Below are 13,442 nucleotides of genomic sequence, written 5' to 3'. Positions count from 1 at the left end.
ATCGACTACAGAACAGTTGGCATAATATACACTGTTTGTTAGCTCTTATCTACTTTTTTGTGTTGTGCAAATTACATCCAATAAAATATACACCTGCTCCTCTCCCTAACTAGACCGCAAATAATCCATCTCAATGCTGAACAGAACGATGACGCCCCCTAGTGAGCCATGCAAAAACTGATATGCATGTTGTAAATCTGTCGAACCTTGATCATTTATTCATTGCAGTGTTTGCTTCTTTGACAGAAACGACTGGATAAATGTGGGCATCTGCTACCCAAGGGGCACGGCGTTCACCATCATCTCCGACATCCACAACCGCCTCACCAAAGAGACCCGGAAGACCGGCGTGTTCATGAGGACCACTCAGAGAGAGAAGATGGACCACTCGCATCAGACAAGAGGTTATTACCACTGGGACGAGGAAACTGGGTGAGAGCACCTACAGATAACAAGCTTATGGAGCCGCTGTACGATACGATCTGCACGACAGACTTCAGAGTGGAAGTGAATTTAAAGATGGTGAATGGGTTTGAGAAGGACAGGAAGTTATCAAGAGATGAGGCGACAGGATCCAAACTAAATCTATGTCTGAGCTTATGTGCCTTAAAGATTGAAGTCTATGCATTATTAAATTAAACACTTATCGTCTCAAACTTTAAAATAAGTTATTCATAATTTGAGCTGTCGTGAATGATCCTTTGACTTCAACGCAGGTAAAGATAAGTTAGTGAAATAAACAGCAGTTTTACGTTCAAACAGAGATGGCGATAGAGAGGCAAGTTATAAATTACCGATTTACGCAAAATATACTACTTAACTTGAATGTTTGAAATGTTAAAAATGTAAATAAATTAGTTTTTCGAGATCACAACTGTAAACGCCTGACGTTTTATGCCTACGACAGAATTAAAGCAGTTAAAACACTTAATATCGCTTAAATATACCGACAAAATTACGTAAAAGAAAAAATGATGAGCACAGAAGATGTACTTTATGAAAAGTATTTTAACTATTTAATTTCTGCGCGAATGAAATGCAATTAGATTAAACAAATGCGCTGTATTACTTTGACACTTACAATTGACTAAACTGAAGCGTTTAAGTGAATATGTTATTTTAAGAGTGTCACAGCTGTGTTGAATTCCCACCGTCCTTCTCTGTTTCTGGAAGCGCTTCTCTCTCTCTGATGTCTGTCTTCCGTCATCCCTGCAGGCTTCTGTTCTTAAAAATCAAAGCGCACAATGAGAAGGAAGACTTTGCCTTCTGCTCGGTGAAGGGCTGCGAAAGAGTGAAGATCAAAGCCGTCATTCCTCCCGGCAGCGGGCCCAGTGACTGCGTGGATGAAGCTTATCCCAAATACTCCGAGATGCCTGTCGTAGATGTGCCTATGCCCAAAAAACTGTCCCGCTCAAGACTGGTGAGAAGACGTTTTGTGATAGATCTCTTAAAGCGCTGTAGTTTTGACGCTGTTTCATGTTCCACTTGACGTTTGATGCGAGACGTTCGGTTTTGACATCTCTTCTGACCATAAAGATCCACGGTCCGGTGCTTAGAAGATGATGTATAAAGAAACAAAATGTTAGAGTTTGCTTTGCAGGAGCTCCATGGTCCACAGGAAGTTTCCGAATATCCGAATTGCGAAGAATAAGTTATATACAATGTGTAATTCTGAACTTTTATGATGTAATGTGGGAACGGTTTTTAAATTATTGGCTTGAGATTGATTGATTATTTATTGACTGATGGTGATAATCATCCAAAAATGTTTTAAAAACGTGAAAAAGGTTTGACAAGACATATAATGTTGATAAAGCACTCTTTTAACATTAATGAAAAACAGAATTAAAAACATGTCATGCAAAGTTTTAAGAACGTTCCCTGCCGGGTTTGAAGAGGGTGGCCGATATAATCCAGATAAAAACTTAAAACAACACTTGGCTCTGGTTCGGCTATTCCAGACAGTCCAAAGTCGGTTATTCCCAGATAACAACCGCTTATAACAAATGCAGAAAACACAGTTAGTTTTAACACATTTCAATATTGAATTTTCTGTTTCCTTCACAGCCCAATACACCCGAGCACTTCCTGGAAATCAAACTGGAGTCGTACAACACTCGCTTTTTCCACATCAAAGAAGACTTCGCTTATACTGAGGTACTGACTACTTTCGTAATTCAACTTCATATCCTTTCTGAACTGACATGGGAGCTTCCGAGTCTTACAAATAGCACATTACAGAATGACGTTAGTTAACAAAAACGTGCTTCGCTTGTTGGCTGTTTCTGTAGGTCAATGGCAAGAAGATCTACCAATCAGAGGACGGTGTGCATCTGACTGTGATTGACGGTCACAGTGGGCAAATTCTGGAGTCTAAAGGCTTCAGGAACTCCATATTGAAGGGAATACCGGCTCAGTTAGAGAACTACATCACAAACCTCAAAGACGAGTAAGACCGTCAGCAAAACATTCACGTTTCATTCGTACAATTTCAAACGATCAAGTCAAGTCAGCTTTATTTATATAGCGCTTTTTAAATTTTCATTGTAACAAAGCAGCTGTACAAGAAAACATTGACTATAAGTAAAACATATGAGGTTATGCAAGGCAAAACACAGGTCAAATATCAGACAGACTATAAATTCCTATATGCAGTGTTAATTAAATAAAACTATAAAATTCTAGCAGCCCCCCACGGCCAGGCAAACAGTGTAAAACAGTATGCAAACGGTGGCGAGGAACCCAAAACTCCATTGGAGGAGTAAAAAAACCTCTGAAGGAAACCAGGCCTAACCAGGGGATTCCAGTTCCCCTCCGGCAAAAACTGCAGCCTCTGCACAAGCCTGACAGTGCTGCACAACAAGGCAAAATAAAGAAATAATTAGATTTAAGATTATCATTAATAATTTTGTAGAGTCCTTTGTTACATCTTTAGTCCTGTTTACATTACGTGGACATGATGGTAAAATGTCAAATCATTGGGGTGAAAATGTACAGTGTACGGCACAAGTGTAAAGATGAAATTGGGCACCGCCTCAACTCAGCTGTTTGCCTTGTAATATAAAAGCACAGAAGAAGGGCCGGTGACAGTCATCTGGGCTGACAGCCTTGATTTCAGTGCTGTGTGTGATGGAAACTCATCTGTGCTCTTCCAGGTCAGTGATTTTGATCACTTCTAAAGGAAAACTGATCACCAGGGGGCCGTGGACCAAAGTTCTCCAGACCATCGGAGCAGACCAGTCGGTAAAGTTGAAAGGTAATAATATTCACAGAAACACTGAAGTGTAGGATGCATATTAATACAAACACTGAAACGATAACTGATCAGAACAGCAGCGCTAGAACGTAAGACAAAAATACACAAGTAGCATCTGCAAACACATGGGCTATATAGCACATGAATTGTAGCCTTGTCCCATTATTATTTGACGGGGACGCTCAAATAAAATAAAAGTGGTTTTGTCTTTTTTCAAATCAGTCATCTTGAGTTTCAATTGAAAGTTTGTTGACGCCACCTAGTGGAGAGCCACGGCTTTGGTTTCTCAAACAACTTTTCAGTCAAACGTTCTTTAAGCTTCTCTTTCTAACCTTTTTATAATCTTTTCTCATTTTAAAAAGAACCTTTTCCACTGAAATGAATGATCTTTTGTGCAATCATACAGCCCGACAAAGAACCTTTGTTTTTAAGAGTGTCAGTGAAACGAAGTCAATGCAATAGATGTCATTACGTTCTGAAAATGTTGTATCTTACATTTGATAAAAGTATGCTTGACTGTTTGCACAAATGTTTGGTATTCTTCACCGTGAAATTCCCTCTTCAGGCTGTGAAGTTCTTAGGCTATAAAAGAAAAATCCCACCCGCGTGTGAAAATTTGGGCTGGACAGCACACATACACACACATTCCTAAGCAGCGGGGTCTTTCCTCTCGGCCCTCCCTTTAAACTGTATTTATCACATTGAATTGTCATTCCAACCCCTAAAGTTTACATTCCAAGTTCATCCCAATGCGTTCCGACTCGTGCAGGACAGCGAATGTTTAACAGATCGCCCGAATCGTTCTCATTGTTTGCTCGATCACACGTAATGTACATATCGTCAACGTTTATCCGTCAACAAAGATATATCCGTCAACAAACCGTATATAGAAATGTTCACATCAATGAAGCAATCCAAGGTTTGTGTGAGAAGCAGAATCTCACTTGCGTCTGTGTTTTATTTTGTGCGAGTTAGACCAGTTGAATGACCAATATGCTATATTTGTATGCACTTTAATAATGCATTACATTATGACAATATGACATAGAAATTGATAGGGAGAGTTAATGGAGGTCACTTTAAAACAACATGTTGTTGTGTCTTTTCCAGATAAGCTGGCTTTTGTTGGCTTCAAAGGCTCCTTCCGGCCGGACTGGGTGAGGATGAGCATGGACGAAGATCGCGTCAAACTCCACCAAGTGTTGCCCATCCCCGTTGTCAAGACAGCGAAGCTTTGAAAACAAGCGACGCACCCCAGAAAAACTCAGACTCTTAGTAGCACCACTGTCGGGCGAGCCGCCTACGCCCGCACACGCCCACCGGACCCGAACGACCAGTCAGAAATGAGCATGTGTTTATGTTTCTTCGCAACCCCTCCCGGCAGATTCCATCGTATGTGACGACGTGGACGTTAAGTGACATTTGGATCGTGTTGTCTATTGTTTATACTTGAGTTTTCGAGAAGAAAAAGTGAACAACAAACACGTAACATTCCTCATTCTTGTCCCTCTCTGTGATGTTTGCCATAATGTTTTTCTAAATGTGTAGGAAAGATGTTTCAGATTGTAAATGTTGTAGTCTTTTTTTCTTTCATTTTTCTCGCACACACAAGAGCGTCGGATCGGTTTTGTTTGCATTGTACGAGAGAGCCAGCAACAAAAAAGTCTTAATGGAAAAACATGGTGATGATCTCTGAGAAGTTGGCAAGACGTACAACAATGTCCCTTTGCCGAAATAGCTGGTCTTTTTTCGGGGATTGTAATTTGTTAGTGTTTTGTATGTTTTGTGTGTTTCTAAAAAAAAACTGATTGATAACAGAGATATATTTTATACTTATTTATTGTACAGGCACTATTACACAAATCAAGAAGGGACAACTTCAAAGGGACTTCTGAGTTGTATTGTATTTCTTTCCTATCTGTAAAAACAAACATTTTAGTTTCACTTTCAGTGTATAAATGAAATATACATGACATTACCTTTAAGTTGTATATGGATGTGATGTAAATGTAACTGATTTCAAAGTAAAGCAAATGTATGACTTTAGATAAAGAGGTATGAACACTTTTGTACAGGAATAAATGAATACGTCTTTTTTCCTCAAATCAGTTTGTGCCTGTTAAATGTGTCGGTCCGTAATAAAAGATTGAATTTAGTCATTACAATTCATATATAGATATTAGAATATTCAGATATTTTTCAAAAGGATGAATTCACGATATAACCACAGGCGGGATTATTGTTTCAGTCAGGATGTTTTTAGTATTATAACATCAGCGTAATAATAGTATAATAATAAAAGCATACTTGGGAACTATTTCAATACTCAGGATTTTTTGTTTATTAAAGTATTCATACTACATTTATACAACTATTATACTACAAGTGAGCATACTACAAGTTAGCGATAGTTTACTAGTTCCAAACTTGCTAATCATTTTGAAGTTTATGAAAGTACACTACTACAGTAATCGGGGTCCAAGATATTTATGGGTCACGGTATTTATCTATCTGTGTGTGTCCACATTGGGGTGGGGATCATGGAGATGTTTTTACTCCGGCAGACGGCGAGGAAATAGGACCACGGAGGCCACACCGAAAGATGGTGGATACATGCATAAGATCTTTCAATGGTCTCGACAGAGGAAAACAACAGTTGTTGTTGTGTTGTATTTTTAGGAATGTCAAATCTCATACAGATTGAACGGATTCAGAGCACCACATCGAGTCCAAAGCAATTACAGCTGTGTCGAATGCTGCTGAAACAGATACAAAGGTTTCTCCTGAGACGTGATTAGAGTTTTTGGAGCATTACAACTAGAGACAGATTCGATGGGATTCAGAAGAAGACACACTCATTTTTTCCATTCACAAGTCAAATGTTTTTTTTTAGGTTTGGGAATAAATTTCATTTACTTATGTAAGCTAAACTGAAAAAAAATGAAGCCTGCATAGGTGTGTCACAGTTTTCGACTATGTTATGTCATTATCATGTTTTTATTGTTATGCATTAAATATTAGTTGTTCAATATTATTATTAATATTAAATTGCAAAAAGTTTTGGTTCATGATGCTGATTTGTTGATGCCTGTGGTTTATTCACTATAAAGCATGACTATGACCTTTTAACCAAGCTACTAGCTTTTTATAACTGCATAGCAACAATAGCCAAGCATTGTTTGTGTCGCATAGTTGTGTCGCACGGCTACGACCAATCAGAATCCAGTAAGCAGAACTTTTCGTTAAAATTATTACTGACTTCCGCTTTTCGCAGATGTTATCTTTTAAATAACAAATGCACCGCAGGAGTGTATATAAAAGTGTTTTATTCTTTGAATCAAAGGACATCGTAACTGTGAAAAAAATGAGGTTAGTTACAACACAAATCAGAAAGAAGATTCCCAAAGATGATTGGAGTTTTCATCGCGATCACTGGTAACACATGTTTTAGCGAAATGCTTTTAGTCTATGATGAGCCTTTGAGGCTTGCGTGTCAAAGCTCCTGTCTGCTTTTATTAGCTCGGTTGGCTGCTTTCTTGTCTCCCTTTTTCTTAGTCTCATTTTGGTCATCTTTCTTGACAGCTTTCCCAGGGAACACCTGTCCCTCCACGGTCACGTCCTCACAGCGGTCCTGAGCGATCAGGAAGTCTTTAACCTCCCAGGCGTAGCTCCCATCACGCAGCATGAAGATGGCACGGTTAGATCCCACCACGAACCTGATGGGAAAACAATTAACAGCTAATTCACAAGAGCGTTATGACGTAAGGGCACTTATACATATCGTTCATTAATGCCCTCACCTCTGAATATCAAAGTTGGCATTGAAGAGGCTGCCCTGCCACAGACTGGTGATCTCCTCGGTCTCCTTCTCTGTCGGGTTTCCTGACACTGAAGCAAACACCATCAGCGTCTTTCCTTTCTTGGACATCTTCAGGAGATCCTCTGGTTTGGATGCATCGATTTTAGAGAAGTCAATGGGCGGTGGAGATCTCTTTGTGTTCTGGCAAGTCACCTTCCTCAATGTCATCATCTTTCTGCAATGAACAAAAAAAGTCAGATATCTAACAATGAGATAGATAAAAATTATGTTTCGTGTCACTGAGAGCCAAAGAAGGCCCCTGTGTATTCGTAGCAACCTTTGTTCCTATAAAAAGTGTGAATCAGTTAAACTTTATTGTCACATTCCACCGAGAGAGAGAGACAGAGACAGAGACAGAGAGAGAGAGAGAGAGAGAGAGAGAGAGAGAGAGAGAGAGAGCGAGAGAGAGACAGAGAGAGGAGACAGACAGAGAGAGAGAGAGAGAGACAGAGAGACAGAGAGACAGAGAGACAGAGAGAGAGAGAGAGAGAGAGAGAGAGAGAGAGAGAGAGAGAGAGAGAGAGAGAGAGAGAGGAGAGAGAGAGAGAGAGAGAGAGAGAGAGAGAGAAGACAGACAGACAGAGAGAGAGTGAGAGAGACAGAGACAGAGAGAGAGAGAGAGAGAGAGAGAGAGAGAGAGAGAGCGAGAGAGAGACAGAGAGAGAGACAGACAGAGAGAGAGAGAGAGAGAGAGAGAGAGACAGAGAGAGAGAGAGAGAGAGAGAGAGAGAGAGAGAGAGAGAGAGAGAGAGAGAGAGAGAGAGAGAGAGAGAGAGAGAGAGAGAGAGAGAGAGAGAGAGAGAGAGAGAGACAGAGAGAGAGACAGACAGAGAGAGAGAGAGACAGAGAGAGAGAGAGACAGACATAATTTTAAACCGATTGTTTATTATTGTATTGCTGCTCGTGCCATCATGTGACACTGGTTACTGTAACAGCCCGTGTGACAACTAGCCCCCGCTGCACTACAGAAGAAACGGCGATTGAGTTCTGGTCTATTTTAAATTTACCTCCCACTCCTCCAGCAGTCTGGCCATATCTGCATCATTATAATCCCGTATGTCTTTCTTCTTCTTGGGTTTCGTGTCTGTGCAATGAACCGAAATGACTAAAACAAGCAAAAGCACCACTGCTACAGCTCTGCAGCTGACGGGAGACGCCATCTTTAAACCTGGAGGTCGCTGATTGGACGAAGCCTTTCTCCGCGCACGTGATACGAGGGGCGTGTCTTTCTGCTCAATAAATGAAAAGCTTTAAGTTTGTAGTTGCGCGCGCGTAAGAAAACAAGAGCAAAGAAATCTTCGTTTAATGAAGCAGTTTACGGAACACCAGACAGACGATTTTATTAATGTTTGGGGTCTCTTCGATTCCGTTCTTAAATACAATATCAAAATAATATATATATATAATTTAATTAAAAATACACATATTTTGTAGTTCTGCATTTCACATGTGTCACATTTAAAAAGCTTGATCTTGAAAAGCTCGTAATACTATAATATGTAAACCTTTCAAATAACAAAACAGACATAATTAAAACTAAATATCCTTACGAGAGACATTCATTCAGAATGTAGCAACAATAAAAAGTGTGCACACTAAATTGTTTCATAAAATATAAGAAGTGTGAGGCTCATTCAACAGAATCCAAACAGTTTCCTCTCTACACCCCACCCAATGGCTCGGTGCCCTGCGCAGCCGCACAACTAACACGCCGCATGTGCGCCAGCTCATCTCTAATTCATTTCATACAAATACTTTCTGTAACCCCATACTAGTTTTATTGCATTGTTATTATTATTGTCAACATTAATGCGTTGTACTGAACATGAAAACGCACTTATAAAATGGGCGCTGAGGTTCATCTGGTTTAGTGTTGTACATCATTTTCGTGTCGCGTGTTCTTTTGGTAAACGCAAACGTTTGGCCATGTTAGGAGAGAGGGCGGGTTTTCAGCGAAGCCACTCCCCTTGTCGCATCTATTGGCATCTTCGCATTCCCAACGTCACGTTTTGTCCAATGAGAAGTACTCCAGCGCGCTTACGTCGCAGCTCGTTACAGACGTGAATCAGATGTCCCATCCCAGGATGAATCAGCTGTTTTAAAGACGACGTTTCATCCCCGGGCGGTAGGGCGAAAAAAGTGCTCAGATCACTGAAACACACAACCCTCGTAATAAACCACTCTAATATACAGTTATGAAAACGAAACTGACGTAACCATAACTTTAAATTTTATGGTAAAAGTTCATTTATTCTAAAGAAAAAATCTCAAAGGCAGAGAGACGGCAAACGTGATGCACGCGGCGCCTAAAGTCAACTTTAAAAAGCTCATCAAATCAAACAATTCACGTTTGACATCAGAGGAAAAACAACGCCGGCGTTTCCGCTAAACGAAAAAATCAACCGCTCTGTGCCGCTTTGAACGCGAACATCGTGAAAGTAGTAAATACCCACACGCGAGAGTACCTGTCGGACATACAGGGAAGCGCACGCTGGAAAGAACGACGAAAACAAGCTCAACAAAGAGAGGAAGCGGGAGGACTTAATTCCTCTGGAAGAGGCAGTTATCTGGGTGTAACTTTCGCCTCAGACCGGTAGTGGAGTCTCGCGCCGCGGCCTCTCGGGAAGCGATGACTGATGAGGAATGAACGCAACTTCACACCCCGCGGACGTTACTGCATAAAAACACGCTGAGGGTGAGGTGAAGGAGGACCCCATGATCGGATATAATGGTCGCGGAGTGTTCAAAAGCCTCGGGGTTTGAGGGAAGCTAACAGGCTATTCAGCCACACCCTCCCGACGCTTCCTGATACGCAAGATGTAGCGGGAGACCACAACACACTCTCGAGATCTTTACCGAGGTCGCGGAAACGTTAAACGGAAAATGGCGAGCAAAAGCGAAACTATCCGTCACCGGACGACCGTTGCGTTTCTGCTGAAGGGGGCGTTCGGACGATAGATATGCATACGGATCTAAGCTCGCCCAAAGAACTCGGATCGTGTACGAAAAAGAAACGGTTGAAAGCTGTTCGGGAGCGTTTTGTGGACTTCGGAGGTGTCTCGGGATGATGATGATGAAGATGATGCAGAGGTGGCGGGGCGCGCCGTCAGCGCTCGCGCTTCGGTCGGAGGATCGCGTCGGTTCAGTCCTCGGTCTTCACGCATTGTCACCGTCGTTCAGGACATTCGTTCATATGCCGCGATTCAAGCAATAAAGCGGCTTCTGGAAGTCTGTTACTTGTACTATTCTAGTCTGTCAACCTGCACTTTGCCTACTTTTGGGCACCCCCCCCCCCCAATGGCACTGCAGTAGCCTTTCGAAGAGGGTTTTGGCTTATGCTGCATCGTTGGAACGACATTGAAGCATCCTGTGAAAGTGATCAGACTGTAGCCTACCTAGTTGTGAAATGGAGATTATTTAAAATTCGGACAATTCAGAGTTCGTTAACTGAAGGGATATTTAATTATAACTCTCCTGAGCCCACGTTTGCTTAACAATATCCAAATACGTAGAGTTTTTTTTGTTTCATTTCATTATGTAAGAATCCAGGTGCTCACATGTGCGATAAGTGAAGTTTCGTATTGTTTTGCAAATGTTTACTACCGCGTCCCGTGTGAGCTGATGGTGGACTTTGTTTTCTGAAGGACATTACAGAAGATTCTATGGCCAGTTTTCATTTTATCCAAACTTTTGTTTTAACTGAAGAAAATGGCATAAGTGTTCGCACAATCCATTTATTTTGAACAAGAAGAAATTTGGAACATCAGTGCGACCACCCTATTATGGCTAGTAGTGGCTCGAGTAAATCGGATAGCGACGTTCCTACCAACACCCTTAGCGCCAGCTTGCAACAAAGGAAAAGACTCTCATCCATCTGTGACGCATGCAAAAGCAAAATGCAGCTGGTGGCGGACCTGCTTCTGCTGTCCAGCGAGACCAGGCCGGTGGTCCACGCTGACGGACTGCCAGTAGCCGAGACTTTCGAGAAATGTCGCGACACGGTGATCGCCAGAACCAAGGAGCTTTCCATCATCGTCCATGACATTCAGAGCCAGCTCAACATGGGGAAGTTTGTAGAGGTCGGGGACCGGCTGGTGGAGATGGGGGACCTGGTGATCTCGCTGACAGAGTACTCGGCGCACGCGGCGTACTTAGCGGCCGTGGAGACCCCAGGTTCACAAGCCGCCATCGCCGGCCTGGTGGACCGCTACAAAGTCACCCGCTGCCGGCACGAAGTGGAGCAGAACTGCAACGTTCTCCGCCTGACGACTCTAGTCGAGCTTACCCCGCATCTCCTCCTGGAGGTGTCGCAGAACGTCCTGAAGAACCTCACCACGCTTACGGACGCCTCCTCCATGGCCAGTGATAAATCCAAGGACAGGTTTGCCAAGGAGCAGTTCAAAGCCAGTGTCAAGTGCATGAGCACCAGCGCCACAGCTCTCCTGGCGTGCGTGAGGGAAGTCAAGGCCTGTCCCAGCGAGCTCACCCGCAACCGCTGCGTCCTCTTCAGCGGGCCGCTCGTGCAGGCCGTAACACGCCTTGGTGGGTTTCGCCACCAGAGCCGCAGTTCCTCGGCAAAGCCGCCCTCATCACGCCTGAGGGCAAGGGGGTGCAGACGGCCGTGCTGGGCGGAGCCATGAGCGTCGTGTCGGCCTGCGTGCTCCTCACCCAGGGCCTCAGGGATATCGCCCAGCATCCCGACAGCAGCTCCCAGATGCCCATCTACCGGGAAGCGGCTGCGGAACTCTGCTTGCGCCGTCTCAGACGGATGCACGCTCCTGTCTCAGGCACTAAGGGAACGATCCTCACCCAGAACTCTACCGCCAGTTAACTCTCATTCTGTGAATTAAAACACACATAAGAGCAGCCCCTCGGCACGTTATTCGAAGTACCAAAGAGTCTAATCAGGTTTAACCGTGTGGAAGTCTGACCCAGTTGAGTAAATGTACAGTTTTATCCAAAGTAACGTTTCAAGGCAGTCGGCTTCACTCAAGTTGAGGTCAGAGGGGATGTTTGTAGGGGTTTCACTTGATTAGGAAGTTTGCTAAATTTACGATAAACTGACAACTTTTCCTCTGTTGGTTAAAAAGTGGTAATTGAAACAGAAGCCTTAGTCACACTTAAACTGAAAGTTTACCTCAGTGCTTTGCTGAATGGATGTCATTGAGAGAAATACAGAGTTTGTGTTCCGTGTGTGAGTTTGTAATGAGTAAAAGCTGCTGTGAGTGTGTGCCATAGGTTTTACACTATTTACAAGACTTGCAACTATATTTTAATGTGCTGTGTTTTGTTTGTTTTTCTTTGCCCACCCCATTATGATTTATCATGCATGTACTGGAGTATTTATTTCAACTTATTAAAATGTTGATTCTCATAAATGTCATCTCAGTCCAAAGATTAAATACTAAACTTAACATTTACAAAGCGACAGTAAATTGCTGATTCATGTGTCGTAAGGAACACATCCCAGCACTCACTGAAAAGAAATCATATGTTGGGCTTATTTTCAATTGATGTTATGGTGCAAAGGCCGCATTTTAGTGAAGGACTTGTTTAATACATATTGTATTGACTTCACAGGCAGATGGGTGTAGTGTCTCTGAAGAGTTTTTTTTTACTAAAGCTACCTCGACTCTTTCCTGATGTGTTCCATTTGTTATCATAGACCTCGATAAGCCTCCTGCTACCTCCAGACTCGGTGTGCTTGAAGTCGGGAATGTTTATCTCTCTAGTCGTCACACAGGAAACGGCATCAATACATTTATTACTCTTATTAACGCGAGACACGCTAGCACTTTCTAATACAGCGCTTTGCCAAATGCAATGTTTGAAATATATAGTATGGGTTTGTTTACATGTTGAGGAAAGTCTCAAAATCTCTTTTTAGTTTTTATAGCTGTTACGCTGACACGTGTCTCAGTCAAAATGAACCAGAAAAAAAGATGACGTGCACATGAGATCCAAAATTAAACATTCTTTCATCATTTACTCATCCTCATGTCATCCCAAACCTGTGTGACTTTCTTCTGCAGAACACAAAAGAAGATATTGTGATGAAAATTTTTAGTAACTAAACCGCTTTGGAGCCCATTGAATGAACACAAAAACAGCCAACACGTTTGTCAAGAAATCTTGAGTCAAATACAGGTTTTGAAAAACACGAGGGTGAATAAATGCCTCCACATTAGTTCTCATTACGGTAATACACGGACATATTTATCAGACAAATCATTTTGTTTTACTGTACAAAAAATTACTATATTAAAATAATGAGAATTCCAATTGATCATAGAAATGACGACATGCTCTGTTTGTTGCTTATTACAG

At 42.2% G+C, this 13,442-nt stretch overlaps 3 protein-coding genes across 4 annotated transcripts in view; 2 read left to right on the top strand and 1 right to left on the bottom strand.

The window, feature by feature from the left end:
• cemip (cell migration inducing hyaluronidase 1) overlaps positions 1-5,363 on the top strand; it is an 88,117-nt gene extending 82,754 nt beyond the window's left edge. For both annotated transcript variants that reach the window (XM_079460602.1, XM_079460603.1), the window contains exons 24-29: positions 247-432; positions 1,216-1,420; positions 2,068-2,157; positions 2,292-2,449; positions 3,156-3,256; positions 4,367-5,363. In XM_079460602.1, coding sequence (XP_079316728.1) covers positions 247-432; positions 1,216-1,420; positions 2,068-2,157; positions 2,292-2,449; positions 3,156-3,256; positions 4,367-4,494 — 868 coding nt within the window. In that variant the 3' untranslated portion in view covers positions 4,495-5,363. The remainder of the gene's footprint in view (positions 1-246; positions 433-1,215; positions 1,421-2,067; positions 2,158-2,291; positions 2,450-3,155; positions 3,257-4,366) is intronic.
• A 1,203-nt stretch (positions 5,364-6,566) lies between these two features.
• Positions 6,567-9,097, bottom strand: mesd (mesoderm development LRP chaperone). The gene is given in 5 exon segments (XM_079451246.1): positions 6,567-6,972; positions 7,057-7,250; positions 7,252-7,290; positions 8,123-8,344; positions 8,953-9,097. Coding segments are annotated over 4 exon segments (609 nt in total). The 5' UTR covers positions 8,276-8,344; positions 8,953-9,097; the 3' UTR covers positions 6,567-6,749.
• Positions 9,098-9,473: 376 nt separating this feature from the next.
• On the top strand, positions 9,474-12,604 carry tlnrd1 (talin rod domain containing 1). The gene is given in 3 exon segments (XM_079462728.1): positions 9,474-11,665; positions 11,668-11,847; positions 11,849-12,604. Coding segments are annotated over 3 exon segments (1,065 nt in total). The 5' UTR covers positions 9,474-10,897; the 3' UTR covers positions 11,966-12,604.
• Positions 12,605-13,442: the final 838 nt, after the last annotated feature.

This window comes from Barbatula barbatula, assembly GCF_947034865.1.
Source record: "Barbatula barbatula genome assembly, chromosome: 1".
Lineage (NCBI taxonomy): Eukaryota > Metazoa > Chordata > Actinopteri > Cypriniformes > Nemacheilidae > Barbatula > Barbatula barbatula.
The sequence above is the reverse complement of the archived record's forward strand: the minus strand, read 5'-3'. Positions and strand labels throughout refer to the sequence as shown.